At 53.6% G+C, this 24,234-nt stretch overlaps 1 protein-coding gene and 1 long non-coding RNA gene across 9 annotated transcripts in view; one reads left to right on the forward strand and one right to left on the reverse strand.

Annotated features, from left to right (window-relative positions):
• Positions 1 to 969: 969 nt before the first annotated feature.
• Rph3al (rabphilin 3A-like (without C2 domains)) overlaps positions 970 to 24,234 on the reverse strand; it is a 151,531-nt gene continuing 128,266 nt past the window's right edge. For 6 of the 7 annotated variants that reach the window (XM_005402634.2, XM_005402633.2, XM_013503517.1 and 3 more), the window contains 3 exons: positions 5,163 to 5,276; positions 3,626 to 3,775; positions 1,769 to 1,900 (listed from right to left, as the gene is read on the reverse strand). In XM_005402634.2, the coding sequence (XP_005402691.1) occupies positions 1,866 to 1,900; positions 3,626 to 3,775; positions 5,163 to 5,276 (299 nt within the window). In that variant the 3' untranslated portion in view covers positions 1,769 to 1,865. Of the gene's footprint in view, positions 1,901 to 3,625; positions 3,776 to 5,162; positions 5,277 to 24,234 lie in introns of all 7 variants that reach the window. The other variant, XM_013503520.1, reaches the window with a different exon arrangement.
• On the forward strand, positions 11,285 to 15,653 carry LOC102023806. 2 transcript variants are annotated; one of them, XR_263765.2, is made up of 3 exons: positions 11,285 to 11,711; positions 12,260 to 14,504; positions 14,723 to 15,653. It is a non-coding gene; the product is annotated as an uncharacterized LOC102023806 (long non-coding RNA). The 2 variants fall into 2 exon arrangements; XR_263764.2 differs by having other exon boundaries at positions 12,260 to 15,653.

Genomic DNA, 24,234 nt, shown 5'->3' on the forward strand with positions numbered 1-24,234 from the left:
AGGATCCGTCCTTCCGTTTTCTGTGATCAGTTTCCCCCCGAGAAATTCAAGTAACGACCTGCCTCGAGGTGGGTGGGCTGTGATTAGGGGGTTTCTTTACGGACCATCCCAGGTTTCCACGAAGCCCCTCATTCTGCGCTTTGGCTAGGCTTGGGGCTTCTTTACCCAGCAGAACCTTTGCAGTTCACTGGCGGCCGGCAATGCAGAACTGTCTGCTACCAGCTCAGAGCGGGGCAGCCGCCAGGCACTGTGACTATGACCAGGCGCTGAGGTCTTGGCACGTCTTTTTTTTGCAGTGCTGGGATGGAATCCATGGCCTCGTCCACGCTAGGCAAGTGCTTTACTCCTGAGCTACACTCCAGCCTCCACCTCAAACACTTCTTTCAACCAGTGCTATTTTCAGGCCCATCCTGAGCTTCCTCCTTAGGGACCCTGGTCCCTTCAAGTCCTGCGCATTCAGGGGATTCTGCAGAGCAAGGGGCTTGTTCTTTCCTTGGAGGCATTTTGGGGCCAGGGGAAGCTGACACTGACCAAAGTGTACTGCATTACCTTCCCAAGTTTTTCACACACTCTCATCCCCTGCCATCTTTTCTCCTGTTCCTTTGGTCCCTGTGGCTTATGCCATTTCCATTTCTTTACGTCATTTCAGTGGGGGTCGGGGTCAGAAGAATTTAGGAATGCGCTCACTCTACCGCAAGTAACCAGAAGGTTCTGTCCACTTAAAAACACCTTTACATGTGTACCTGTAGGTCCGTATGACTCATCTTGATGATTTTTCACATAGGCAGCCTTGTTTTTTCCATTCAACATTAGATTTGTGAGCTCCATTAGGACACACACATGTAGCTCATTCTTTTACCAAGGCTTAGGAAGGGTTCTAGCAAATCAGCGGGACCACATTCTTCCCATCCGATTCTCTGTCGAATCCCAGAAACCCAGCGACTGTGGTCCTTTGAACAACACACCGGCTCAACGCAAATTCAAATCTTTTATTGTTTTAATTCTGAAGCATAACATGTCCCAGGGAAACACGGCAAGGCAGAAAGCTAAGGGTTTGGAGCAGACAGGGCCCACGGAGAACCTGTCCCCGCCCTCCGGTGGCGGGAGTGGGGGGGCGGCGGGATGGAAGGGCTGGAGGGCGAGGACACCAACGTGCACAAACACACGCTTTCTCTTCAGGGACGGCTTCCAGAAGCATTTGGCTGCGCTTTGAATTGAGTGTTTTTTCACACCCAGCCCAACCTACTGAAGAGAAGTGAGTTCATGTCTTAGGACCCATGTGCCCTGGCAGAGTGAAAACACAGAGGTCAACGGAGGGAGTCAAAGAAACCGAACACGGAGCCAGTCCCCTGGGAAGGCAGATGCGGCTCCAGCCCCGGGGAGCTGAGGGACGGGGCGAGGGTGGGCTCATCTCTCATCGCACCTGCTCTGGGCTTCCGCACCCACCTTGAGGGGCCAAGCTCGGCTCTGCGGGGTACATGAGGGTTATAGTTCTTCTCGCCATTAATACAAACACCGAGAGGGCCCGTGCAGGGTCCCTCCTAGAACTTCAGTGCATACGAGAGGCCCCGCAAGAGGGGCCCCAAAGCCTTCCGGCCCGACCCAAGACCCACCAGAACACGGGGAAGCCAGCGTGTGTGTGAGACAATAAATAAAGATCACAGCCCAAGGGGAATGGTGGGCGAGGGGGGCCCCCAATGGAGGGCGCAGAAAGGCACGAGGTGGGGCCCTGGCCTCAGGCCCCAAACACTGATTTGCTGAGTCAAGTCAGGGAGGATCCGGGAAGCCCGGCCGCAGCTCTCTCTCGCTCGCAGTCTCCCACAGGCGAGTTGGCTCCGTGCACCGACCCTCCCTCGAAGGCCACGTCAGCAGTGGGGAGGCCCCCAGGTGTGTCTTTTGCCTTTGGAGAAGACAGAAAAAGGCCACCACAGGTGAGCAGAGATGGAGCCCTCCTCAGCGACCCCTCCACCTCTGGGAAGGGAATGGAGGCCGAGGAGGTCCTTCCTGGAACAGTCCCTGCGCCTGCGGCTGCTGCCTGTCAGAAGGAAGCGGTGTGTGTTGGGGGCTGTCACCCCGCAGGGCAGGGGGAGCCTGCGCTCCGGGCCAGCACCGCTCAGCTTCCTGTGTGCTCGCAGGCACATCAGCTGTCCCTCTGTGCCTCAGTCGGCTTGTCAAAGCCCAGGGTCATCACCGTGGTGACCTCGGGATGCTGCACGGTGCAAGGGGCACGGGAATACGAAGTCCGCCTTGCACCAGTCCTTTCCATGCTGCTTCTTAGGCCCCGGACCCGCCCTGCTATCACGGCACATTTCCCAAGGACCGCTCAGTGCAGGCAGCGTATAGGACGCTGGTCTCACCCTCCCCACGGCCCCACGGGGACCCTGCAGTGGTAACAGAACTTTGCGCAGAAACAGCACTGCTGATTTGGCCTACTTTGATCTGCACAACTGCAGTTCACGGGCTCACCCTTACAGTTTGCCCGAGTTCACACGGCTATGGGTAGCAGGGCCAGGACTAGAGCGGGGGCCTGCTTCACTCGAAACTGCCCTCTATGGAGGACTTCACAGGGCTAGAGGGAGGGGACGGGGTCCACTCCCTCGCCACAGATGCCTCCCACTCCCTAGAGACTAGTCCTCTGCCGCCTCCCTCCCAAATGCCTGTGCTTTCTGGGGAACCATGGGAGGTGGAGACAGAGGAAACGGGGGGGGGGGGGCGTCCTTGGTAGGTGGCTGTGGGGCAGGCACAGGAAGGAGATGCTCCCCTGCTAGCAGATCAGCTGCTGCCCTGATTCACATGTGCTCCTGCTTCTTTGGCCGGGAGGGGTCCGGTCTAGCTGTGGCTTCCTCCTTGATGGGCCAGGGCCTGCCCGCATGCGCAGTTCTCCTTGGCTTCAGTACGAGAGCCCCTCACCCTTCCTTCACATGATGATGCTCGGCTAGGCCAGGGCTGGGGACAGCGGACAAGCACAGCCTTGGACTCTTGGTGTTACTCCCTTGATTTCCACGGCTATCAAATGGGGACAACCTGCTGGCAGAGTAGCCAACAGGGTATAAGTTGACCTTAGAGGTGCCACGACAGGGTGGGTCCTGTGCTCCCAGAATCTCCCTCCCGGGATCTGGGCCGGCTCCAGCAGGCTGGGCCCTGATTGGGTGGGCTGATTCAGCTTCCTCACTACGGGGCAGGTCACTGGAGGGCAAGGATGGGCCCTGCTGCTCCTGCTCCTGGCCCAGGCTGGCACCTGATGGGACTCAGTGAGGACTGCACTGCCGGGAATACAGTAGGTGTTCACGAAGCAGGAGTTCCTACCACAGACAAGGAGATGGGGGAAGGCTCTGACATTTTATGAAGCTCAGGACGCTGCACACCGCTGTCACAGTGACCAAGAGCCGACAAAGATGGTACCGTCATCATTCGGGTCCCTCTCTCTGGTCAGTGCAGGCTGGCTGGGGCCTGGCTGACCTTTGTTCCCCCGCATGCAACACTGCACTCAGTAAATGCAGAGAACTGAAAATGTCACCTACCACCCTGCAGTTCTGGAGGACGGAGTGAAAGGATGAGGGCCTCTCAGAGAGGAAGTGGAAGAGGGGAGACGGTGGTGGGGTTAAAGATACAGCGGGGTACTCACCAGGGCCCTTGGGCTCAGGCTGGGGCAGCGTGCCCCTCTGAGGGTCCGCAGAGCCTCCTGCCCCGGTCTCGCTGGCCAGGCTGCTTTGGCTCCCCGAGAGGTGGCTGCGTGGGCCGGTGAGGCCCATTCTGGGAGACTCCACGCCGCCACCTGCAGGAGACCACGTGTGTGTCTGGATGGCTCCGTACTGGGCTCCCCACATCCAAATGGAGACAGGGATGAGCTCAGAACAAGCAGATGGTTACAATCTTTTCCTTTGGGATTGTGGTGGTATCTGTGGGTGGTTTCTTGCAGCCTCTCCCCTGGAATCTGCCCCCAGCACAAAGCTGTCATGTTCCAGCAGGAACCCCCTCTGTGTTCCAGCAGGACTCCCCGCTTCTGATTGGTCTGAGATACCAAAGCATCAAAATGGGCCCCGAGGCCATTTCATTAAATAACAAATCACCACCATAAAAACCCACAATTATTAGTTTTTCCTGCTGTCACAGAACAAGGGTATAGGAGAAGGTCTTACGAGATTCAAGGAAGGTATTACTGTCTCTACTCACTGAAGAACCCTGACACGAACATGGTTATTAGTCCTTGCCTGGCTCAGAGTAAATGAGGCCCTTGTACCATTTCCCATCTCCTGGTCCTGCCTGGTCACAGCTAGGGGTTGATGTGAAAGGAGGGGACTAGGTAGGGGAGGAGGAGTGCAAGGAACCTGCTCTGGAAATCTTTGCTTTTCTAATGTAGCACTTTCAGCCTGAAGGGGCCTGGACCCGGGACAGCTTTTATCTTTTACATCATTTCTGCCAAATGAGACTGACTGCCTGGAAAACTGCACTGAGGATTGTGAGGCCACATCACGGCTCTGTGGGAAAGAGTATCGTGACCAACAGGTGCTCTCTGCCACAGGCACGGGGCTGGGAGGAGCGGCCTACAGACTGGGCGTTTGCTCTCTCTGATCTGACCCAAGTGTCCACTTGCAATAGGAATTCCTTCCACAGGAGCTCTGGCAGGACATCACCCTGTCTTGGCTCCAGGTCAGCACCCCAAAGCATCTATCCTAGTTTGGGATAGTTGTTGGGAATTTCTTTTTCAATAATGGACTAACGTCAGCCTTCCTTTGAACTGTCTCTCAAAGATCCTGGTTCTAACCTAGGGACAACTCTGAAAAAAGCCGTCCTTTTCCTGGAAGGCCCTTAATATAGTTGAAGAAAAGGCAAATGTCTTTCCTTTCCCCAGAGGAAAGCTCAGAGATGCCAACGCCAGAAAGAATCTAGGAGACCACCTTTCCCATCTTTCTTGAGCTGCAGAGGAGGAAGTGCCACCCAGAGGTAATGGCATGTTCCAGGGACCCACTGCAATTTTATGGCAGAGTGGAGCTAGTTCAGGGAAGTGTGTATCTGCTTTTCCAGCCCTTATTGCTCAGGAGGCGGAATCTCAGCTGGGTAATGGCACACAGGGGAGGTTGGGAGGAGCCCAGGGGTCCCTACTAGCAAAGCTACTCTGCACCCAGGGCTTGGGAAGCAACAGCGTCAGTTGCCACACCTACCTGACTCCGCCACGGGTTTGTTGCCTTTCTTTTCCCGGGACCCACCGGGCGGGAGTCTGTCCTCCAGGCTAGAAGAGCTGAGATCTGAGTCACTGTCACTGTCACTGGAAACCACTGGAAAAGACAGATAGGGCGGAGATCACCTTTACTGGCCACTACTTGGATGGAAGGAGCTAGGGCTCTGCCAGCCCTTTTGTTTTGGGCATGAGAAACAATAGCTCGAGGTGGGGCAGTGTGCTTTTCTGCCAGTCAGAGGGGAGACCTGGTGTGAGGAGGCTGGGACATGAGCTCAGCATGCCCAGCACCAGCAGGGAGGGTTTGCGCTTGGCCAGCCACCTCCATGTGTCACTGTCTCTCTGTGGCACAGCTGGACCTTTCTGGCTTGGTGGAAACTTACGATCACCTTTCCTGCAGACATAGCAGTCTGAGGCCTTCACCTAGAAAGGCCCAAAGGCAGAAGGCAACGGCCTTCTACATAAATGAACTCATGGAAGCTTCAAAACAATCCTGTGAGGTGGGAAATTTTTTTTGTTTGTTTGTTTTTCTCTGGTACGGGGGACTGAACTCACGACCTTGCACTTGCCAGGCAGGCGCTTTGCCGCTGAGCTAAATCCCCAGCCCTGAGGTGGGAAATATTGCAACCCCATTTCACACGTAAGGAAACTGAGGTGTGTGAGGGGCTGGGATCCTAAACTGGGCAGCCTGGCTCTGGAGTTTGCGCTTGCAGCCACGCTTGTTCTACCGGAAGATCTGACCTGGGAGGCTGCAGACTCAGGCTGCCAACCCAGTGCACCCAGCAACTCACAGTGGGGTCTGGAGAATGCAGCAGGCACAGGTGGAGGTGGGGTCCCAGGAGGGGAGAGGAGGAGAGGGGAGGGGCTCTCACAGTGAACGTTCTCCCTTTTCTGCACTCCATGAGACCGTATTTGGCTGGTTCATCAACAGTGGGTGTCATAATACAGGATATATTCATCCTTGAAACATTCTATTTTAATTTTAAACACAGAAATGTACATCCATTTGCCAATCTTCTGCAGCAGGCCCTGGCTGCTGCTTTGAGATTGGGCCCACATGGGCTTTCGTGTATAAACTGCCTCCATATTGCGGTGTCTATGACTCTGGCTTTAGTTTCTTTAAATTGGAACGGGAGCTTAAAGACACTAGCATAGCAATCTGACTGCAGGGTCCTTCTATATTCTCCCATTTCTTCCTGTTTTTTACAGTTGTCTTGCCCACATCTAATTCAGCTATTTTTTTTTTTTTTTTTAAACCAAGTGGCTTCTATCAAGACTTTACAATATCTTGGTTTTAATGAAACAGCTCTGGTTTCCTTTCTGACTCTTTTCATCAATTTATATAACATTTAATTAAGTAACATAAGGATAATAACAAGTATAATTACATAGAAAGATGTGGGATCAAAGGTAACCAGCTCTCTGCCAGGCTTGGTGGCACATGTCTGTAACCCTGGCTACTCAGCAGACTGAGGCAGAGGACTGCAAGTCTGAGGCCAGCCTGGGTAACTCACAGGCCCTTGTCTTATTTTACTTTGAAGTGCGAAAGGCTGGTCACAGAGCCTGGTAGAATGGGTTGAGTTCTAGAAGCAGGCACTGTGCTAGGCACTTAGCGAGGAAATCTTAGTCCTCTCAACCACTTTGAGCCATCGGTTCCCGTTGGTGGAAGATAAGATTAGCAACAGAATTGATCTATGCCAAGGGTGGCTAATAGGTTTCATTTGATCTGCCAAGTCCTTTCTGCAGCAGCATGCAGTGAATTCTGAGATCACATTAAAGCTCGGCGGGGGAAGCATCTGCCAGTTAGGGAAACCCAGTGTTGGTACAAGAGGGCGAAATGGCAGCTTCCATCTGGATCTAGAGCCCAGCCTATGTCAGCTTGCGGCTAAGGGAGTCACAGGCCACGGAAGCAAGCAGCCAGAGGGCTGGAGTCGGCCGATCACTCTGACTCTGAGATGTGCAGCCCTGGCGGGCACGCAGAGTGGTTGGTACAGTGCGGGTGCTCCATGGAGGTCTGCTGATGTGGCACTTGCTTCTCTGGTGTCCTCATCGCCTGCCAGTTTCATCACCTAGAGGGGCTCTGTGACAACGGCCCCCCTGCCTGGCACCTGTAGGTGCTTCCGGGTCAGCTCTCCCTCTACACAGCCCAGGAGGCTACAGCCAAACACAGACGCTGGCTCCGCCCACTTTAAAGGGCTCCTTCACCTACAGGACCAAGCCCCGGCGCCTTCCCACCAAGGAGGCTGGCGTGGATCTCCTTCCGTAGACTGCCCCGGGGGTGGGGATGGGACGACCACTGCGTAACTCTTCCTGGCTTCTCCTCCTTCCATCTGCTCAAGGACTGTGCTCTTTTGTTCTCTGGTTCCTTCCCTCCCCTGCCCACCAGGAAGACTTCTGCTTTGGTATTTTGGGCTTTGTGATACACAGCCAAGAGGAGGCGGTGATGAGGAGAGGTTGTGGTCCATGTGCCCCTTCACAGGATGTGAGAAGAGGGACGCATTTTGCTTTGCAGGGCCCGGGCTGAGCAGCTTTGAGCCTCGATCCACCGAGACCAGACCCCACGGGCGTCAGCGTTGTAAGCATTTACGTAATTTTGACTCATTCCCTGACTAAACAGCCCCGTGGGTGCCCAGACAAAGGGGGTGGGAGGAGGTGGGCGGGAGGCAGAGATGGCTGATAGACACCTGGAAAAAGCAGCTCCCCACATCCCCCTTGGGCCATCTGCTAAGGAGTCAGGGCTGTGGCCACGCTCCAGGCACCGGGGAGTCAGTCCCACAGGGCAGCAGTGGCTGACCTCCACATGTTTCCCTATCTTTCTGGCCAAGATGCTCGTGCACCATCTAGTCGTGCTTCCCGACCCGGAAGCTTCCATCTCCCTTGAGGCTGACATGCAGGGTCAAAGCAGGTAGGGGCTAGCGTGGCCACGGGGCTCTGGGGAGTCAAGAGGTGCCTGCTGTAAAGGAGAAAAGGCCAAAGGGCTCAGCAGGTATGGGGGAAAGGGACGTCCCAGCACTCAGCATGGTGGCAACTTCATGTACCCATTTCTCCACTGGTGCCTGTTCTGACATCTACTGTCCATTTCACAGAGCTGGGCTTGGGACCAGGCTAAAGTTCTAAGGCGTGTGTGCCACATGACACTGGGAGTACCATTTTTTTTTTTTTTTTTTTTTTGGCTTTTCTCCAGTACTGGGAACCGAACTCACGACCTTGCGCTTGCCAGGCAGGCGCTGTGCCGCTGAGCTAAATCCCCAGCCCCAAGAGAACAGTTTTGTTGTGAGGTGTGGACCTTGCTCAAAATGGCTACCCTGGAGGTGGGGTGGAGGTGCCAAGTTGCCTGGCTCCACGGGGAACCATGGGGTGTCTGTATCACACAAAGTTAAAAAAGACAAACAAACAGGAAGCTTCCCCAAGTTACCACCAGCCGACTTGTTCTCTGACTCCTACTACAGCCCCCAAAGGACTCAGCCATAGAAACGGGGGAGCAGATGACAGATGAGCTCATAACATTGTCACGGAGCAGCCAGCTGATTAGAAAGACCATTTCTTCCGGCTGCCCTGTCCCCTGGCCTGGCCACCTTTGCTCATTACACTGGGACTTGACTGGGGCCAGCCCTCAGTGCGGAGGTCTTTGTGCTGCCGACCCGAATCCCATTTCTAATCTACTCTCATAAACCCTCCTTGAAAGAAACGATCTGAAAGATGTCATCTTTTGTCAGCCAGTGCCTTTTACTGTCACTGGGGAAAGAGACAGCCAAGAGAGACCCAGGCCCCATGCAAACCCCCTTTACCCAGACAGTCCCAGCGCTCTCTGGCGGCCAAGGGAGCAGCTATTTCTTCTTTCTGCCCCCAAGATGTCCCCGTAAAACCCAAACCTTGGCTATTATGCCATTTGATTGCCACTGCCACCTTCCCCCTGCACAGCAGCTGGAATCGTAAATCTTCCAGGTCTATTAACAAAGCTTTCAGACTTATAAATCTTTTGGCCCTTGTTCTTCCATCCTCCACAAAACACTCAGGGTGTCTGAGGGCTGATTTTTTTCCTTTCCTGTCGTTTCCCCACGGTTTGGTGAGGAGCGCTTATGTTCTGCCCATGCCTGATTTTTTTCTACTGGAGATGGGAAAACTCCAGGGAGAAGACAGTCCCGATAGCCTATGGGAGAAGGAAGACCATCACATGGATTCACCAGGCTCCTTGTAAGGCAGGGGCAGGGAGGACTCGCTCTTGGTTTTGCTCTGCAGTGGTGTGAGGGCTTGGACCACTTACTGGGAGACCTGGCATCCCTGAGATTTTCCCATCATCCCCAGGAAGGCTGTCCTGCTTGGCCTGGCACTTATCATAGCAGCGGACAGACAGCCCAGCCCCAGGCAGGCCCACTTCTCTGGGGATAGGCCAGCTTCCCTGCCCCCACCCCCACCCCAGCTTGCTCTTGGTTGGATTTGCAATTTGACTGTCACCATGGAAACTGAGTTTTGGTACTTGAAGTGAGGTGGGGAGAGTCTTCCCTCTTGGAGAGTCTCCCTTGACTGCCTCAAAGGACACATGCGGCAGCTGCTCTTCTCTGGAGATATCTTGCCAGGGACGGTAAAAGGGACAAGCAGGTTGAGGACTATTTGGCCTCACACTGGGATACGGGGGAGGGCTGCCTCTAGGCTCTACTTGGTCACCACCTCTTTCTGTGCCTCAGGCATCTCTCTAGGCTTCATGGCAAAAACTAAGCGGCAGACACACAGGCACTGGATCTGAGTCCTGGCACTGAACTCAGGGTCAGCCCAGCAGTGGAGAGACCGCTGATGCCCCTCTCTGGTCAGGAGGTGGGGACTGCCTTCTGGGCCACACAACAGCCGCCTGCCTGCCACAAGGGCAGCTGGCAGCCTGGATGCTTGGGAGGCACTTGTGTGCTATGGCTGCTCGGCTTGGAGCCTCCCAAAGCCCCCAGAAATTGTGGGAATTAGAGAGGAAGGGAGATATTTTCAGCAAACATTCTCCCAAAGCAAAGCAGATGGTGGAAAATTTTGCATACTGAAAATAAAAAAAAAAAAATTAATGTAAGGAACAATGATAGCGCCCTGGGGAGTGCACAGACATTTCCCATTAGCCCCCGCCCCAGCCCACCCGGCGGGCGCAGCTCAGGTGCAGAGCTCTCCCCACTGGGACAGGGGACAGTTGTCCCTCTGCACACGGAGCGGAGCCAGAAATCCCACAGAGATGCCTCCAAGTCTGGGGCTCTGTTTCGGTGGCAGAGGGAGGGAAGCGTGGGGTGGTAAAGAGGCACAGCTCTGACTCAGACGCAGGCTTGGGTCCTGTCTCTGCCACTTCCCAGCTGTGTGACTCTGGGCCAGCGTCTTCACCTCTGCGTGCTCAGTGGGCTTTTTCAGTGAAGCCGCGGGGACGATGACCCCCTTCTGGGAAGCTGTGCGCATTAAAAGGCGTGGCGCTGTGCACCTGTCATCGCAGCTACTTGGGAGCCGGGACAGGAGCATAACAAGTTCGAAGTCAGCCTGGGCAACTTAGTGACACCCGCTCTCAAAATAAAAGGGTTGGGGATGTAGCTTGGCACTCGGTGAGTTCAACCTCCAGTACCACGAACAATACACACCACACAACACAGGCAGGTGGCACATGGTAGCGCTTGATAGATCGGAGCTGTTTTATTTTTTTTTTTTTTTTTTTTTTTTTTTTTTTTTTCTCCGGTACCGGGAACCGAACTCACGACCTTGCGCTTGCCAGGCAGGCGCTTTTGCCGCTGAGCTAAATCCCCAGCCCCGGGAGCTGTTTTATTTTGGGGAGGAGCATCCTGAACTCACAGGCCCACGTCCCCTAGTGTGGGTTCACCTGTGGTGGCACCATGCTTGGTGCCCAGGCCAAACTTACAGGGACTGTCTTGCCTCTTTCGTGGGAGGTGGATTCTCAGACTGAGGCTGGAGACAAAGTCTTGCTAAATTGCCCAGGCTGACCTAGAATTCCTGATCTTCCTGCCTCAGCCTCCCAAGTAGCTGGGATTACAAATGTGTGCCCCTGCACCCAGCTTAGCTTACAAATTATTTTTAAAAATTGGAATCTAATTCATCCCCAGGAGCCCACTGACGCCACACTTTTTTTGTGTGTGTGGTACCTGGAATCAAACTCAGGACCTTGTGCTTGCCAGGGAGGTGCTGTGCGGCTGAGCCACATCCCTGGACCCTGAAGTCACACTGGCCCAGGGGAAGGAAGGGTGGAGGACAGCTCCTCTTCCGCTGCTCAGCACCTCCCAGCATTGCATTTCTCTCCCAAGCCTGCCAGAAGCTGCTGAGGGCAAGGCTGGGTCTCCACCCAAGACCGCCTCCTTCCCTGAGCCTTAATCCCGGGCACTCAGCACACCTGCGGTCTGAACACTTTCCCTAGAGGAAACCCCTCTGTGTGAAGATGGCAGGATCGGAGGGTGGTCAGAAAAGGGGGTGTGCTGGGGGCACAGGAGACCCCCGAGTCCCATCTGCCACCTCTGTCTCTCAGAAGAGCTGCGTGCCCACCACGCAGGCACTCGCGCGGGACAAACAGGTGGCTTTGGCCTGGGCAGGGGTGGGGGCGGGGCGATGGGAGGTTGGTTGCCATGGACACAGGATGAGTGGGCCCTGGGGAGAGCGCGCTGCTCACCCAGAGCCTGCTCCTAGGGGTCGGAGTGGGGACAGATGCGTTCTGAAAACTTCCCCAGGACTGGACAGGGAGAACAGTGGCCCGGGGCTCCGGGGAGCCTGTCCTCCCAGGAGGGGAGTGCTGGGAGCCCGAAACTGCTCAGGGCCTGCCCGTCCCTCCCTCCCAGGTCCTGGAGACCTGGTGTGCTTCCGCGCTTGGCTGCCGCCCAGCCTGCGAGACGGGGCCAGCCAGAGGCCTGCCTCGGAGCCGGGGGTGCTGTGGCATGTGTGGAGAGGGAAAGGAGGGCGACCCCCTGCCATGGCCCCCCTTGCCGGCCGCCACTGGATGGTCTCAGGCCAGGGCGGGTCAGCAGGGGCAGGAGCGAGCCGGCCGGAGAGTCAGATGTGGGGAGGGGAGGGTTTCCTGTGCTTGCTTATTCATCCGCCATCGATTTTAATTTACTCCCTCCTCAGGATCACAGGCAGACAGGAGGCACCGATAACGAAGACAAATCCTCAGACCAGCAGAGATGTGGTTGCCAGCGTGGAAATCCTGTGGGCCCTCCCTCGCTTTCTGGGCTTTGGATAGAAGGCAGTGGCTGGATGGAAGCTAAGAATGGCTCCCTCCTCCAGAGAGACCTCGATACACAGGCGGGGGAGGTGGCAGCCTGCAGGGGGGGCAGTCAGAGAGGGCTTCCTGGAAGAGGCGGAATTTACAGGTGGGCATGATGTAGGCATATATAAGCCCTCAGGCGGGGTGAGCCAGGCATGCTAGAGGGAGACCAGGAAAGTCCCCTGGCTCTGGCGCCTGGAGGTGGAGGGGTTGATCTGGTCTGGGTGTGCTCTGCGCTGTCAGGGGGCAGATGATTGCTTCCGGTTACGGTGGACATAAAACCCAGTGCGCACACACCTCCTGCCCGCTCCCTTTCTGGGATGCAAACCGCGCCTTCATTGCTCCCTGACCTCAGATCCTTCTCTTCCTCTGACACTTTCTGCCTCTGCATCTCTTGTCTCTGTTCCCCTCTCCCGGGTCTCCACAAGTTCTGTGTCTTCTTGGGTCTCCCTGTCTCAGTTCCATCTCCACTCTCTGTCTCTGTCTCTCTCTCCTCCCAGGCTTCTCTGTCACAGTTCCTCAGGGAAAGGCTTCTGCAGCCTCTGGGGCTTGCGCCTCGGTTTCCCTCTCCTGGGTTGGAACCTCAGCCCCTCCTCAATCCAGGGAGGCTGCTCAGAGGTGCCCTGTGGGGATGGTCGCCTGCGTCGCCTCGACCCCATGGTTACCGCAGAGGCCACAGAGGCAGGGGAGGCTCCCCCTTCCTGCAGGGCCCCTCGGCCCCCGCTGGCTGCTCTGGGGCTACAGTGTGCAAGGGGCTCGAGGACTGGCCCCACCATGGACAGATAGGAGGCCCGGGAAGAGCTGCAGAGCATTGAGCAGTACTGTCCCCTCCCAGGGATTTGCTGGAGCCAGACAGGGCAGGAGGCCCAGATTTATTCACTTTGCTTGCTCCCCAGAGGCCGTTAAGTCCAGAGTGGCGGAATTAAGTTGTAGGTTCAGCTGGGAAGACAGGTGAGCGGCTGGAGAGCTGAGCTGGGCCGCACTGCGCGAGCAGAGCTGGGCACCGGCCTGGCCCATGCAGGAGGCTGCGGCCCTCGCTGCTCAGAGGCTGGAGGCCAGCTTTCCTGTTCCATCCTGGACAGGGCAGGGGCCCCAAGACTTCACCTTGCAGCTGGAGTCAACCAGTCAGCTGAGGCTGTCACCAGGTTTGGGCAAATTAGAGGTGACAGCCATGCCCCTAACCTCCATGGTGTGGCTAATGAGGGCCTTCTGCTCTCGGGAAATCAATTTCCAGGATGCTAAGGACACCCAGGACAGTGGGGGATTGCCAGGGGAGGGGAGGACAACGAACCTTAATGCCAGCTCAGGACGCCTGCCCTTCGTGCCCCCAACACTGGGCTGCTGTCTGGCTTCACCAAGGGCTCCAGGGGGCGAGACAAACCCACATCCATGGGCCTCCCTTTGAAATGTGGCCAGGACTGGCATTTAGGGGAAGGGCAGAGCTTCCTGAATGCTACAGCCGCTCTCTTCCCTTCCTTGCTGACGTGACAGAACGTGGCATGTGACCTCCGGGAGCGCCCCTACTGTTACAGGTTGGGGGAATTACACGAAATAGCAGACGCACAGAGCCCGCACGGCCTGCAGTGAGGTACGTGGAATCCGTGGGGCGGGGCCACCGTGGGAGCAGCTTCCCTTGACCACTTGACACCAAGGCCCAAGGCCGTCTCTTCCACCTGCGCAGAGCAAGGTGAGCAGTGGCGGAGCCCCGCGCCGGGCCCAGCAGCAAGGCGGTCATGGAGAAGACTGAGGCCGGGCCAGTGGCCAGTGCTTCCTCTACAGGGGGCCCACAGCGGGCGTGGGCACCTCAGCACACCCCATGCTTCCTCCCAGCCCCTCATATTCAAGTCCCCAGTGGCTGCGGGGGCCACAGATACGATGGTCTGACTGTAACTTGTTTGCTTCTTTTCTGGACCCAAGGGCAGCCTGGCACCATGCAGACCGCATCCTTCTCAGACAGTTCCCTGAGTCTCCCTGCCCTCTCTGAACGATGTGTGCGTCTGCTCTCTCTCCATGCAGAATACGCAAGGTCTCCCAGCTCACCGGCACTGTGGGACCTGTGCAGGGAGCAAAAGGAGCGTAGGGGAAGGCGCTAATGAACCAGATGAGGTGACAGGGCGGGGCGCGGGACCAACAGAAACTCAGTTCACATGTACTAGGCAAGCGCTTCTCACAGGGTGAGGCAGGCGCTGGGGCGGGCGTGACGCACCCTTGTGGGCTGCATGTTTTGGGAATGTGTGTGTGCGCACGCGTGTGTGTGGGTGGGCAGGGTGGTACCAGCGTGGAAACTGAGGAGCCCCCCATTGATACTCGGGCGTTGCTTGCAGCCTGACCCTGAAGCCCGCGCCGGCCCGGCTGTGAGGGACGGTGAGGGGCCCCCCACTCTCACGCCGACGCAGACCCTCTACAGCGGGAGTCACGGGGTCAGGACGAGGTGCAGGGACACACACGTGCCCTCTACCGGCCACGGGGAAGCGTCAGTGAGTTACGTGGCTGCTGCAGGAAGCCTTCGTTTCCAGTTTGCCCATTTTTCTTGCAACAAGTGTCCTTGCTGGTCTACCTCCTGTTCTTTCTCTTTCCACAGGGACATGGAAATGACAATTTCGCTTTCTTCTTAGTAAGCCTACAAGGACTGTCAGAGGCATCAGGGAGGGGGGGGACTGCGGCACCCCACAGCTTGTGAGCTAGCCCTTTGTGCGGGGAGGAGGGGGGGCGCTACTTAGCTGGACCAGCTTTTCCAGAAGAGGGCAGTTTGGGCAGACCTTCTGATTGTTAAAAGCAAAGCCAGTACTCTGCTTTTCTTTTTAAGTGAGACTTCTCCACATTTAAAACTACTGACAGTGAATTGCAAGCAGTAAACCAGATCAGGTCACTGCTAGACCAGCTTGTGACCTATGACATAGGCAAATGTGCGACCCTCCAAGGACAGACGGCGTCGCACCTCCCGACGCGGACGCCCTCCTGCTCTGCGCCGCCTCCCTCCAGCTGCTCCAGCCGGCTCAGCCCCTGCACGCAGCCCGCGTTCCCAGCTGCTCCGAAGGCTGCGGGAATTCAGGCGGCATGGCCAGCCGATGTGACAAAAACAGCAAGTCCCCGGCACACTGGGGAGGTGCTGGGATGGGAGAGGGCGGCCGAGGGCTCAGAGGACCTTCCACGGTGTTAATTTCTCAGGAATGGAGAAATGAGGAAGGCGGCTTAGCAACAGCTGGCTTTGGGCAGTGAGCAATCCTGTCTGAAAATAAAACATTTTACAATCCACAACCGAGGCTCATTAAGAATGAATGGATCTGCTGGTATAAATAGCACGCTGCGTTAAGAAGTCAGGAAACAGCATATGCGTTTGATGGAAAAACGGCTGCCACGGAAATGCTTGTTAGCTCTGTCGGCCCGGGCTCTGCGCTAACGAGACAGAGGCCTCAGGTTCAAAGCCCGCGTGGGCCATGCGGCTTTCCCAGTCTTGAGACACAGAACGTGTCTCTTGTCCCACATTTGGTCCCAACATGGGCACATAACTCTGGATTCACAGAAATAATGCACAGTGAGCTCCTCCCAGCATCTGGTCCATAGGATCTCCACTATAATATCCAGTCTCAGTTTGAATGCTCCCAGTGGCGGAGAGCTCACTACCCTGTGAGATGCAAAACACTCAGCTCTGTGGCTGGCTGGCTATTGACCGGGAGGCACCAGTTTTCCCCTGCTCTGCCCCAGCTGCCCCTCGGGGAAAGCAGCCATCCGGGGTGGAGCTGAATGTTGTGTCTGACTGTGGGCTAAAGGGGCGCTGTGAGCAGAAATGAGGGGCCAAGCACCTCCTCTCCTGAGTGTGGATGTGGGGTCTTGAGAGCCTGGGTGGAGGTGTGACGGGGCTGGTGCAGAGACTGCAGGGCACACAGACTGCTAAGCAGGCAGAGGGAGGCGACTGGAGTCGAGACAGTCACCTCTCATCTCCAGGAGACCTATCCTCACAGCCAGGCCATAACCTTTGGTTCTGGGCGACCCAAAACCCTTTGACCCAGCCAGAAAAGACAAAGCCAGAGTGGTGCAGACAAGGGCAAGAGCTTCATTCCCTACCGTGCTCGCGAGGGGAGGAGCGCGGGTCCCCACCCCTTGAGGCTGCAGTGCCGCAGCCTACGTGACCTTGGGCAGACGTCCCCTCCTCATCCATCACCAAGAGTCAATTTCACCGTCTGAAGCTGCCCCAAAGGCCGCTTTGAGCATCAGATGAGATAATGACCGTGAGTCACAGTGTGCTCAGGCTGAGGCCAAGGAGCTTGGGGAGATGGTGGCCTGGGGATGGACAGGTCAGCTGGAGGGTCATCAGCAAGGGTGGTCCCAGGCAAACCTCTGCAGCCTGAGCTGAACCAGACTGCTTAACCCGGAAGTTTGCTTTCCCTGGACTACAACCAGGATCCCAGTCTAGAATTTTTTTTTTTTTTTTTGTCTTTTTGAGACAGGGTCTTGCTATGCAGTTCAGGCTGGCCTTAAGCTCACTTTGTAGCTCAGGCTGGTCTCAAACTTGCAGTGATCCTCCTGACTCAGCCTCCTGAGTGCTGGGATTACAGGCGTGCGCCACCACGCCCGGCTCAGTCTAGGATTTTTAAACAACTACTTGAAATTTAGCAAACCAATGAAGCGATAAGGAAGTTTCTATTTCTCTTCAAATTACCCAAGTGGAACTAATCCAAAACCTCCAAGTATTTCCGTGGAGCAGACCTTGAAGGGAGCCAGGGTGTCCCTCTGCTCAGTGCTGTTCAGGCCTTGCCTGGTTCAGATGTGCGAGGGCAGGACTGGGGAGGACTCCGGGGAGACAGTGACCCGGGCCTCGGTGGAGAAGGGGAATGCACTGCCCCGCAGCTGAGCTGCCCTCGGTGTCTGCCAACTCTAAGGGGACAGAGGCGGGAGGAACTAGGTATCTGCATCGCAGAAGTGGAGATGCTTTAGGCTCTGGAGAAGCGGGGCGGCCGCCTCCAAGGGATGAGGACCTGGAGCCTGGGCGCTGGGGCTGCTCTTCGCACCTCTGTCTCACAGGGCAACAGGGGCCAGGCAGGGCACAGAGGCCGGCTGCACTTGTCACTGCCATGAACTCAGAGCCACAGTCTGCAGGAGGAGGAGAACTGTCCCAGAGGTGGCCAGGTCAGCCCCGGGGCCCCGGGCTCCAGCCCTCCCAGAACAAGAACGAGTGTCCAGCTGTAGTTGAGCCTTCCGGGGGTACATTGGGGTTCTGCAGGCAAATCCTCGGCCCGGCACCTGGGTCCAGAGGACAGAGAGAGGAGCACACCCAGGAGTCACCTCATCTGTCCTTGAGAAAACACAGAGGAAAAGGCCACTTCTACTTTTCCCCTAATGCTTGCGAGGTTTTATTTATTTACTTATTTTGATACAGGGTCTCCTATGCTGCCCGGGCTGGCCTCAAACTCCTGGGCTCAAGTGATCCTCCTGCCTCAGCCTTCCAAGTAACTGGGACCAGAGGCGGTGCGCTGTGCCTCGCTCATTATTTTATTTTTAACAATAGATCTTCAATGAGTTTCTGGATACACACAGAAGAGGATGGAAATCTAATTCCGCTAGCTACAGTTATTAAATAAATCTGTTTCTTCCCCACTGAATTGAAAAGCTAAGTTCTTCTCCCCTATAGTCTTAGGCCTGTTCTATTCTAGTCTACAGGTCTATTTATTTCTGTAATAAATAAGCTATTCTCTAACTTCCTTATGAATTTTTAATTGAGATACAATTCATCTCCCGTATAACTCACCCTCTGAAGTACACTGTGCAGCAGTTTTTACTACAGTCACATGTCGCGCAGCCATCACCACCACCTGGTTTCAGACACAGGAACCTTCATCGCCTGTGCCTCTGCGGTCATCTCCTGTCTCTTTCCATCCTCCCCAACCCCGGGTAGTCACTGGTCTGTGCTCTACCTCTATGGATCTGCCTGTTCTGGACGCTCTGTATCATACAGTAAGTGGCCTCTGGACTCTGGCCCCTTCTGCTTAGTGTACTGTTTTCAGGGTTCACCCGTGTTACAGCATGGATCAGTGCGCCGTCCCTTTTCACAGCTGAGTGATATTCCACCTATTAACTGTGTCCTGTTTTGCTTCTCTGTTCATCAGCTGATGGCCATGTGGGTTATTTCCAATTTTTGGCTACTGTGACTAGTGTTACTCAGAACATCTGCATTTTTATGAAGTTGAAAATCAACTATTTCTTCCTTTAAAAGTTCATTGGAAACTTGACAGGAATTACAATACCCCTATACCTTTGGAAGGATGGGATTCTTATCTGTCTCTGTGTTTAGGGCTTAGTTTTTGGTCCTTTGAAAAATGTTGTGGAAGGAGTGTCTGAATTTGTATTCAGAGACAGGACCTCTCTGGAAGGAATTAAGGCTACAGGAGGTTATAAGGTAGGGCCTGATTTTCTAGGGTTAGAACTCTTATAAGAAGAGCCTCCAGGGTTGGGGATATAGTTCAGTGGCACAAGTGCCTGCCTGGAAAGCGCAAGGTCCTGAGTTCAGTTCCTGGTAACACACACATACACACACATACACACAAGAAGAGCCTCTAGAGAGCTCTCTTTCTCTCTCTTAAGGCACAGCAATGAGCCAGAAGGCAGCCCACTCACCGGGAAGAAAGCCCTCACTAGACAACAACCCTGCTGCCACATTGATCTTGGCCTTCCCACCTTCAGGACTGTCAGAAAACAAATTTTTATTAAGCTACTCAGTCTCTAGAATTTTGTTATAGCAGCCCAAGCAGACCAACTCAGTAAGACTATACTTCTCTTCATGCTGGCCCTATAAATTTCTTTGAAATATTGTTTTTAAAGCTGGGTGTGATGGTGCAGCCTTGTAATCCCAGGACTTGGGAAGCTGAGGCAGGAGCATCCCTTGAGTTTAGGAGGTAGAGACCAGCCCGGGCAACATAAGAAGAATTTGCCTAAAAAAGATTATCTCTAAGCATTTAATACTTTTTACTTTTACAATTCCAAATGGGTTTTCTCATTCCTACTTCTAATTAGGCAGTATAGATTAAAGCTATTGATTTTTCTCTAAGTTTATCTTATGTCCTGTCAAGGTCCAAATTTTCTTATTAATCCTAATGTGTTGTTTTAGTATAGGTTTTTAATCACATCATCTGAAAATAAGAAAATTACTTTTCTAATATTAACAGGTGGTTTTTCTTTCTTGGACTATTACACTATTAAAGACTATAAGCCAGGCACAGTGGCAAATGTCTGTAGTGCCAGTGCACGGGAGGTGGAGGCCCCATGAGATTGCAAGTGTGAGTCCAGCCTGGGTAATTTAGCGAGACAGCGACTCAAAAAAAAAAAAAAAGAATAAGGGTGAAGGCCCTGGGTTTAACTCCCAGTACTGCAAAACAAAACAAAAAACTGTAGAGATTGGAAATATAATTCAGTGGTAGAATACTTTTTTGTTATATGCAAGGCCCTGGGTTTTACCCTCAGCATCAAAAAAAGGGGGGGATTATAAAATACTATTGAATGATAGTGGTAATGATATTGAATGATGGAGCATTCTTGACTCATATTTTGAACATGGCTTGAGTGCTTTTTTTGTCTTTCTGAGATAAGGTCTTACTACACAGTTCAGGCTGGCCTTCTGCTCACTTTGTAGCCAAGGCTGGTCTACTTGAAATGATCCTCCTGCCTCGGCCTCCCAACTGCTGGGATTACAGGCATTATTACAGGCAAAATTTTTTTTTTTTTTTTTGAGACAAGGTCTTGCTCTGTAGCTCAGGCTGGTCTTGGACTCACAGCCATGCTCCTGTCTTAGCCTCTCAAGTGCTGGGATTATAGGTGTGTACCCCTATGTTCAGATTGTTTTTGTATTTTTTGTTGATAGTTTATTATGTATGAATGGTTTCCTCACATTATTTAAGCCTTTTATTTAGCAGACTTGATTTTGAAACCTCAGGGTGGGAAAGACATTTCAAAACAAGACAAGAAACCTAGAAACCATAAAGCAAAAAAGAAGGACATATTTTACTTACACACACACACACACACACACACACACACACACACATAAAGATACTATAACAAAGACTAAGGTCAAACCTTAGTATAAAACAAAGAGGAGAAAAATATTCACAATCCATTTTACACTATTTAATATCTCTAACATACAGGAAGCACCTACAAATCAAGATAAACCAAGCAACTTAATAAGAAATGAGCAATGGATCTGAACAGGCAACCTTTAGAAGAGGAAATCTAAATAATTAATAAATAATAAACGTATTTTTATTTTTTGTAGTGCTAGGGAGTAAACCCAGGGCTTCACAAATGCTAGGTAAGTGCTCTCTCTACCTCTGAGCTACACGTCCAGTTCAAAAGCTAAAACATGCAATTAAAACAATGCAAGTTCAAGTGCACAAGTTAAAACAATGAAATGCAGTACTACTTTCCATCCTGCACCTTGGCCACTATTATAAACTCTAATAAAATCCACATCTAGCAAGGGTGCAGGACAAGGAGCAGTCGCACTGCGGTGAGTGTACATAACTACAACATTGTTTTGTAATACAGTATGGCAACGCCTATTGGAATTTAAAACGTATAGTTCCACTTTTGGAAACATATTTCACAGAGAGAAAAGCTCCAACTCCAAGGTTATAGGTATAAAGACATTTCAGTATTGCCTGCTGGGGTGAAAAGGTAGAAGCAATCTGAATGTCCACCAGTAGGTGAGTAATGAAATAACTATACATTACACTATGGAATCTTATTCAGCTATTAAAATAAGGGAAGGAGGCTGGGCGTGGTGGTGCACACCTGTAATCCCAGCACCTGGGAGGCTGAGGCAGGAGGATTGCTGTGAGTTTGAGGTCAGCCTGGGCTACGAAGTGAGTTCAAGGCCAGCCTCAACTGCATAATGAAACCTTGTCTCAAAAAAGCCAAAAAAAAAAAAAAAAAAAAAAAAGAAGGAAGGCAAATCTCTATCTAATGGCCTGGGAGACTGCCCATGATATATATATTTTTAAAAATAACAGAAAAATAGCAACATCCTAAGGGCCTATTTATTTTGTTGCTTGACAAAAGCAAAATAAGAGTTTAAATGCCTACATTAACTATGTGTTTATAGGCACAGTGGGAAAGGGGTTTGGAATGATGGCAAGTAGAGAGATTATTCTTCCTTTTTTCTTTTTGAGACAGGGTCTCTTTATGCAGTTCAGGCTGGTCTTGAATGCCTATGTAACCCAGGCTGGCCTTGAACTTGAAATGATCCTCCTGCTTCAGCCTCTTAAGTTCTGGGATTATAGGCATGTGCCACCATGCCTGGTGAGATTATTGTTTTTCCAAACATTTGTGAATTATTTAACTTGTGCTCTTGTGTAACTAAAAATTAACAAAGAAAACTGAAAGGTGGAAGAAAAGGAAGACATCTCAGAAGCATCAATACAGCCACTCAATTGCTCTGCGGATGGAAAACTTCCTGGCTTCTATCTATTGATCACCCTTCCTTCTCCAACAAAATGGGTGGGGCCAGGATGTGGGGAGGGATTGGGAGCCTTATATGCCTGAGCAGAAGGGCAGAGAGACAGAGCAGAGGAGAGGAAGAGGGTGGAGACAGTCTGAGACAGCCAGCAGGAGAGCTGGTGGCGGGATCAGCTCTATTAGCTGCGTTCATAGGGCCAGAGGACAATGCTGGCCCTGAGGTGCCTAGAGAGCTGGAGCAGGTGGTTTCAACAGTCTCCAAGGATCTGCCAGACCCAATGGAAACCCCATCATGGGCCTCCTTGCACAGCTGCTGCAGCATCATTCACTCATCTGGTCTTTTTTTTTGTTGCTGTTGTTTTTGTACCAGGAATAGAACACAGGACCTCACATTTGCAAGAGAGATGAATGTGCCCCTGAGCCTTATCCCTGGCTCTCAATCACTTATTTGATAAAATAAATGCATGCTGAGTACTAAGAAATAGGCCTATGAGGGAAAGATTTCAACGATGAGGCACTTCACTGGTGATGGGGAACCTTTCCTCAGTGCTGGCTGAATGTGGCACGGGAAGGGCGGAGCTTTCCAGATAGGCGAGGGCTGGGTCATGGCTCTGGCACTGAAGCCTAAGGGGCCAGAGAAAGGGAAGCCAGTCTCAATGATGGGAAGTCACCACAGGCGGCCATAGGCAAGGACTGGACAGACAATGATGCCTAACCCTAACCCTAACCCTAACCATTGTCTAACCATAGCCTTAGCCCTAGCCCTAGCACTAGCCCTAGCCCTAGCCCTAACCTAGCCCTAACCCTAACCTAGCCTTGGCCCTAACCTAGCCCTAAGCCAGCACTAGCCTTAACCCAGCCTTAGCACTAGCCTTAATCTAGGCCTAGCCCTAGCCCTAACCTAGCCCTAGCCCTAGCCCTAACTTAGCCCAAGCCCCAGCCCTAACCTAGCCCTAACCTAGCCCTAGCCCTAACCTACCCCTAGCCCTAACTTAGCCCTAGCACTAACCTAGCCCTAGTCCTAACCTAGCCCTAGCCCTAACCTAGCCCTAGCCCTAACCTAGCCCTAGCCCTAGCCCTAACCTAACCCTAGCTCTAGCCCTAGCCCTAGCCCTAGCCCTAGCCTAGGAAGGGGCCTGGAAGCAGCTCAGAACAGTTGCACTCCTTGCCAACCTGAAACTGTGGCTTCCTGAGGCGACAGTCCTCTGCTCGCCTCCTGTCTCCCCTCAGGCCCCGCCTCCTCTGCCTCCATCACCTGCTCTTCTCCACCCAAGTTCAGTCCTGTCAGCCCCCAGGGTGCCCACATCCCAGTGCCTCCTCTCAACTGTAGGTACAGATGTCCTCTCAGCTGCCACAAGCAGCTCAGCTGCCAGCCCTGCTGCTCCTGCGCTGGGCACAGCGGGTCTCCTGGGGGGACACAGGGCTTGGAGGCACGGGGCGGGCGTGTCTATGACCCAGCACCTCGCATGGAGAACAAGGTCACACGCCAGAGCCTCCCCAGTGGAGGCTCAGTTAATGAAGAGCGTGGAAGTGTGTGGGGTCACGGGCTCCTCTGCCATGTAATTAAAAGACCATCCGAGTCTTCGTGGCTGGGGAGGACGCAGGGAGCTGCTCCTGGCCAGGTCCTGTGTGTGCGGCTGCAAGTGAGCGTGTGTGCGCGTGCGTGTCTGTGTGAGCACGTGCACACGTGCACTGATGTGGAGCAGATGGGGCAGCGATGGCCCCCTGCAGTGGGCGCTTAGATCACAGCTGCTCACACAGCCCGCAGGGCCTCTCCTTCTCAACCCATCACAGCAACACGAACCCACTGGTGTCCGCCGGCTCGTGCTTCCGAGGCCTCTCCACCTCCCTCGGTCTGAGGGATAGGCTTGGGCGGGGAAAGCCCTGGCTCTGAGGTAGGAAGGGGACAGGACGGAAGACAGCCACGTCCCCAGGGCTGGCAGGCAGCAGCAGCAGGAGCGCAAGACTGCTGCAGTGAGGGCCAAGGGAAGCAGAGGGAAAAACACCCACAGAGGAGACAGCGACACCAGTTTTGTCTGGAAAAGCCGACTCTAGATTTTTACCTTCTAGAGGTACTGAGACAACCTCCAAATTTTTTATGAGAAACGTGCGCTACTCTTGTAATAAGAAAGAACAGCACAGATGATACAAAGGCAGGTTGTCAGATCACCATCCAAAGCTGTTTAAAAGCAGTTCCCCAGTTATTATCTTGGGGCCACCTCCCCCAGATGGACCATCATCAGGGTGAGCCCCTCACCCCCTCTGGCTCTGATCTCACTTAGGACTCTCAGATCTGGAGTCCTGGGAACTGCAGGGCTGCCTGTGGACCCCAGCTGTGTCACACTCCAGCCCTCCTGTTCTCTGGGCCTCAGGCTCCTCATCTGTACAA

The sequence above is a fragment of the Chinchilla lanigera genome, unplaced genomic scaffold (genome assembly GCF_000276665.1).
Source record: "Chinchilla lanigera isolate Chin_1 unplaced genomic scaffold, ChiLan1.0 scaffold00080, whole genome shotgun sequence".
Taxonomy (NCBI): Eukaryota; Metazoa; Chordata; class Mammalia; order Rodentia; family Chinchillidae; genus Chinchilla; species Chinchilla lanigera.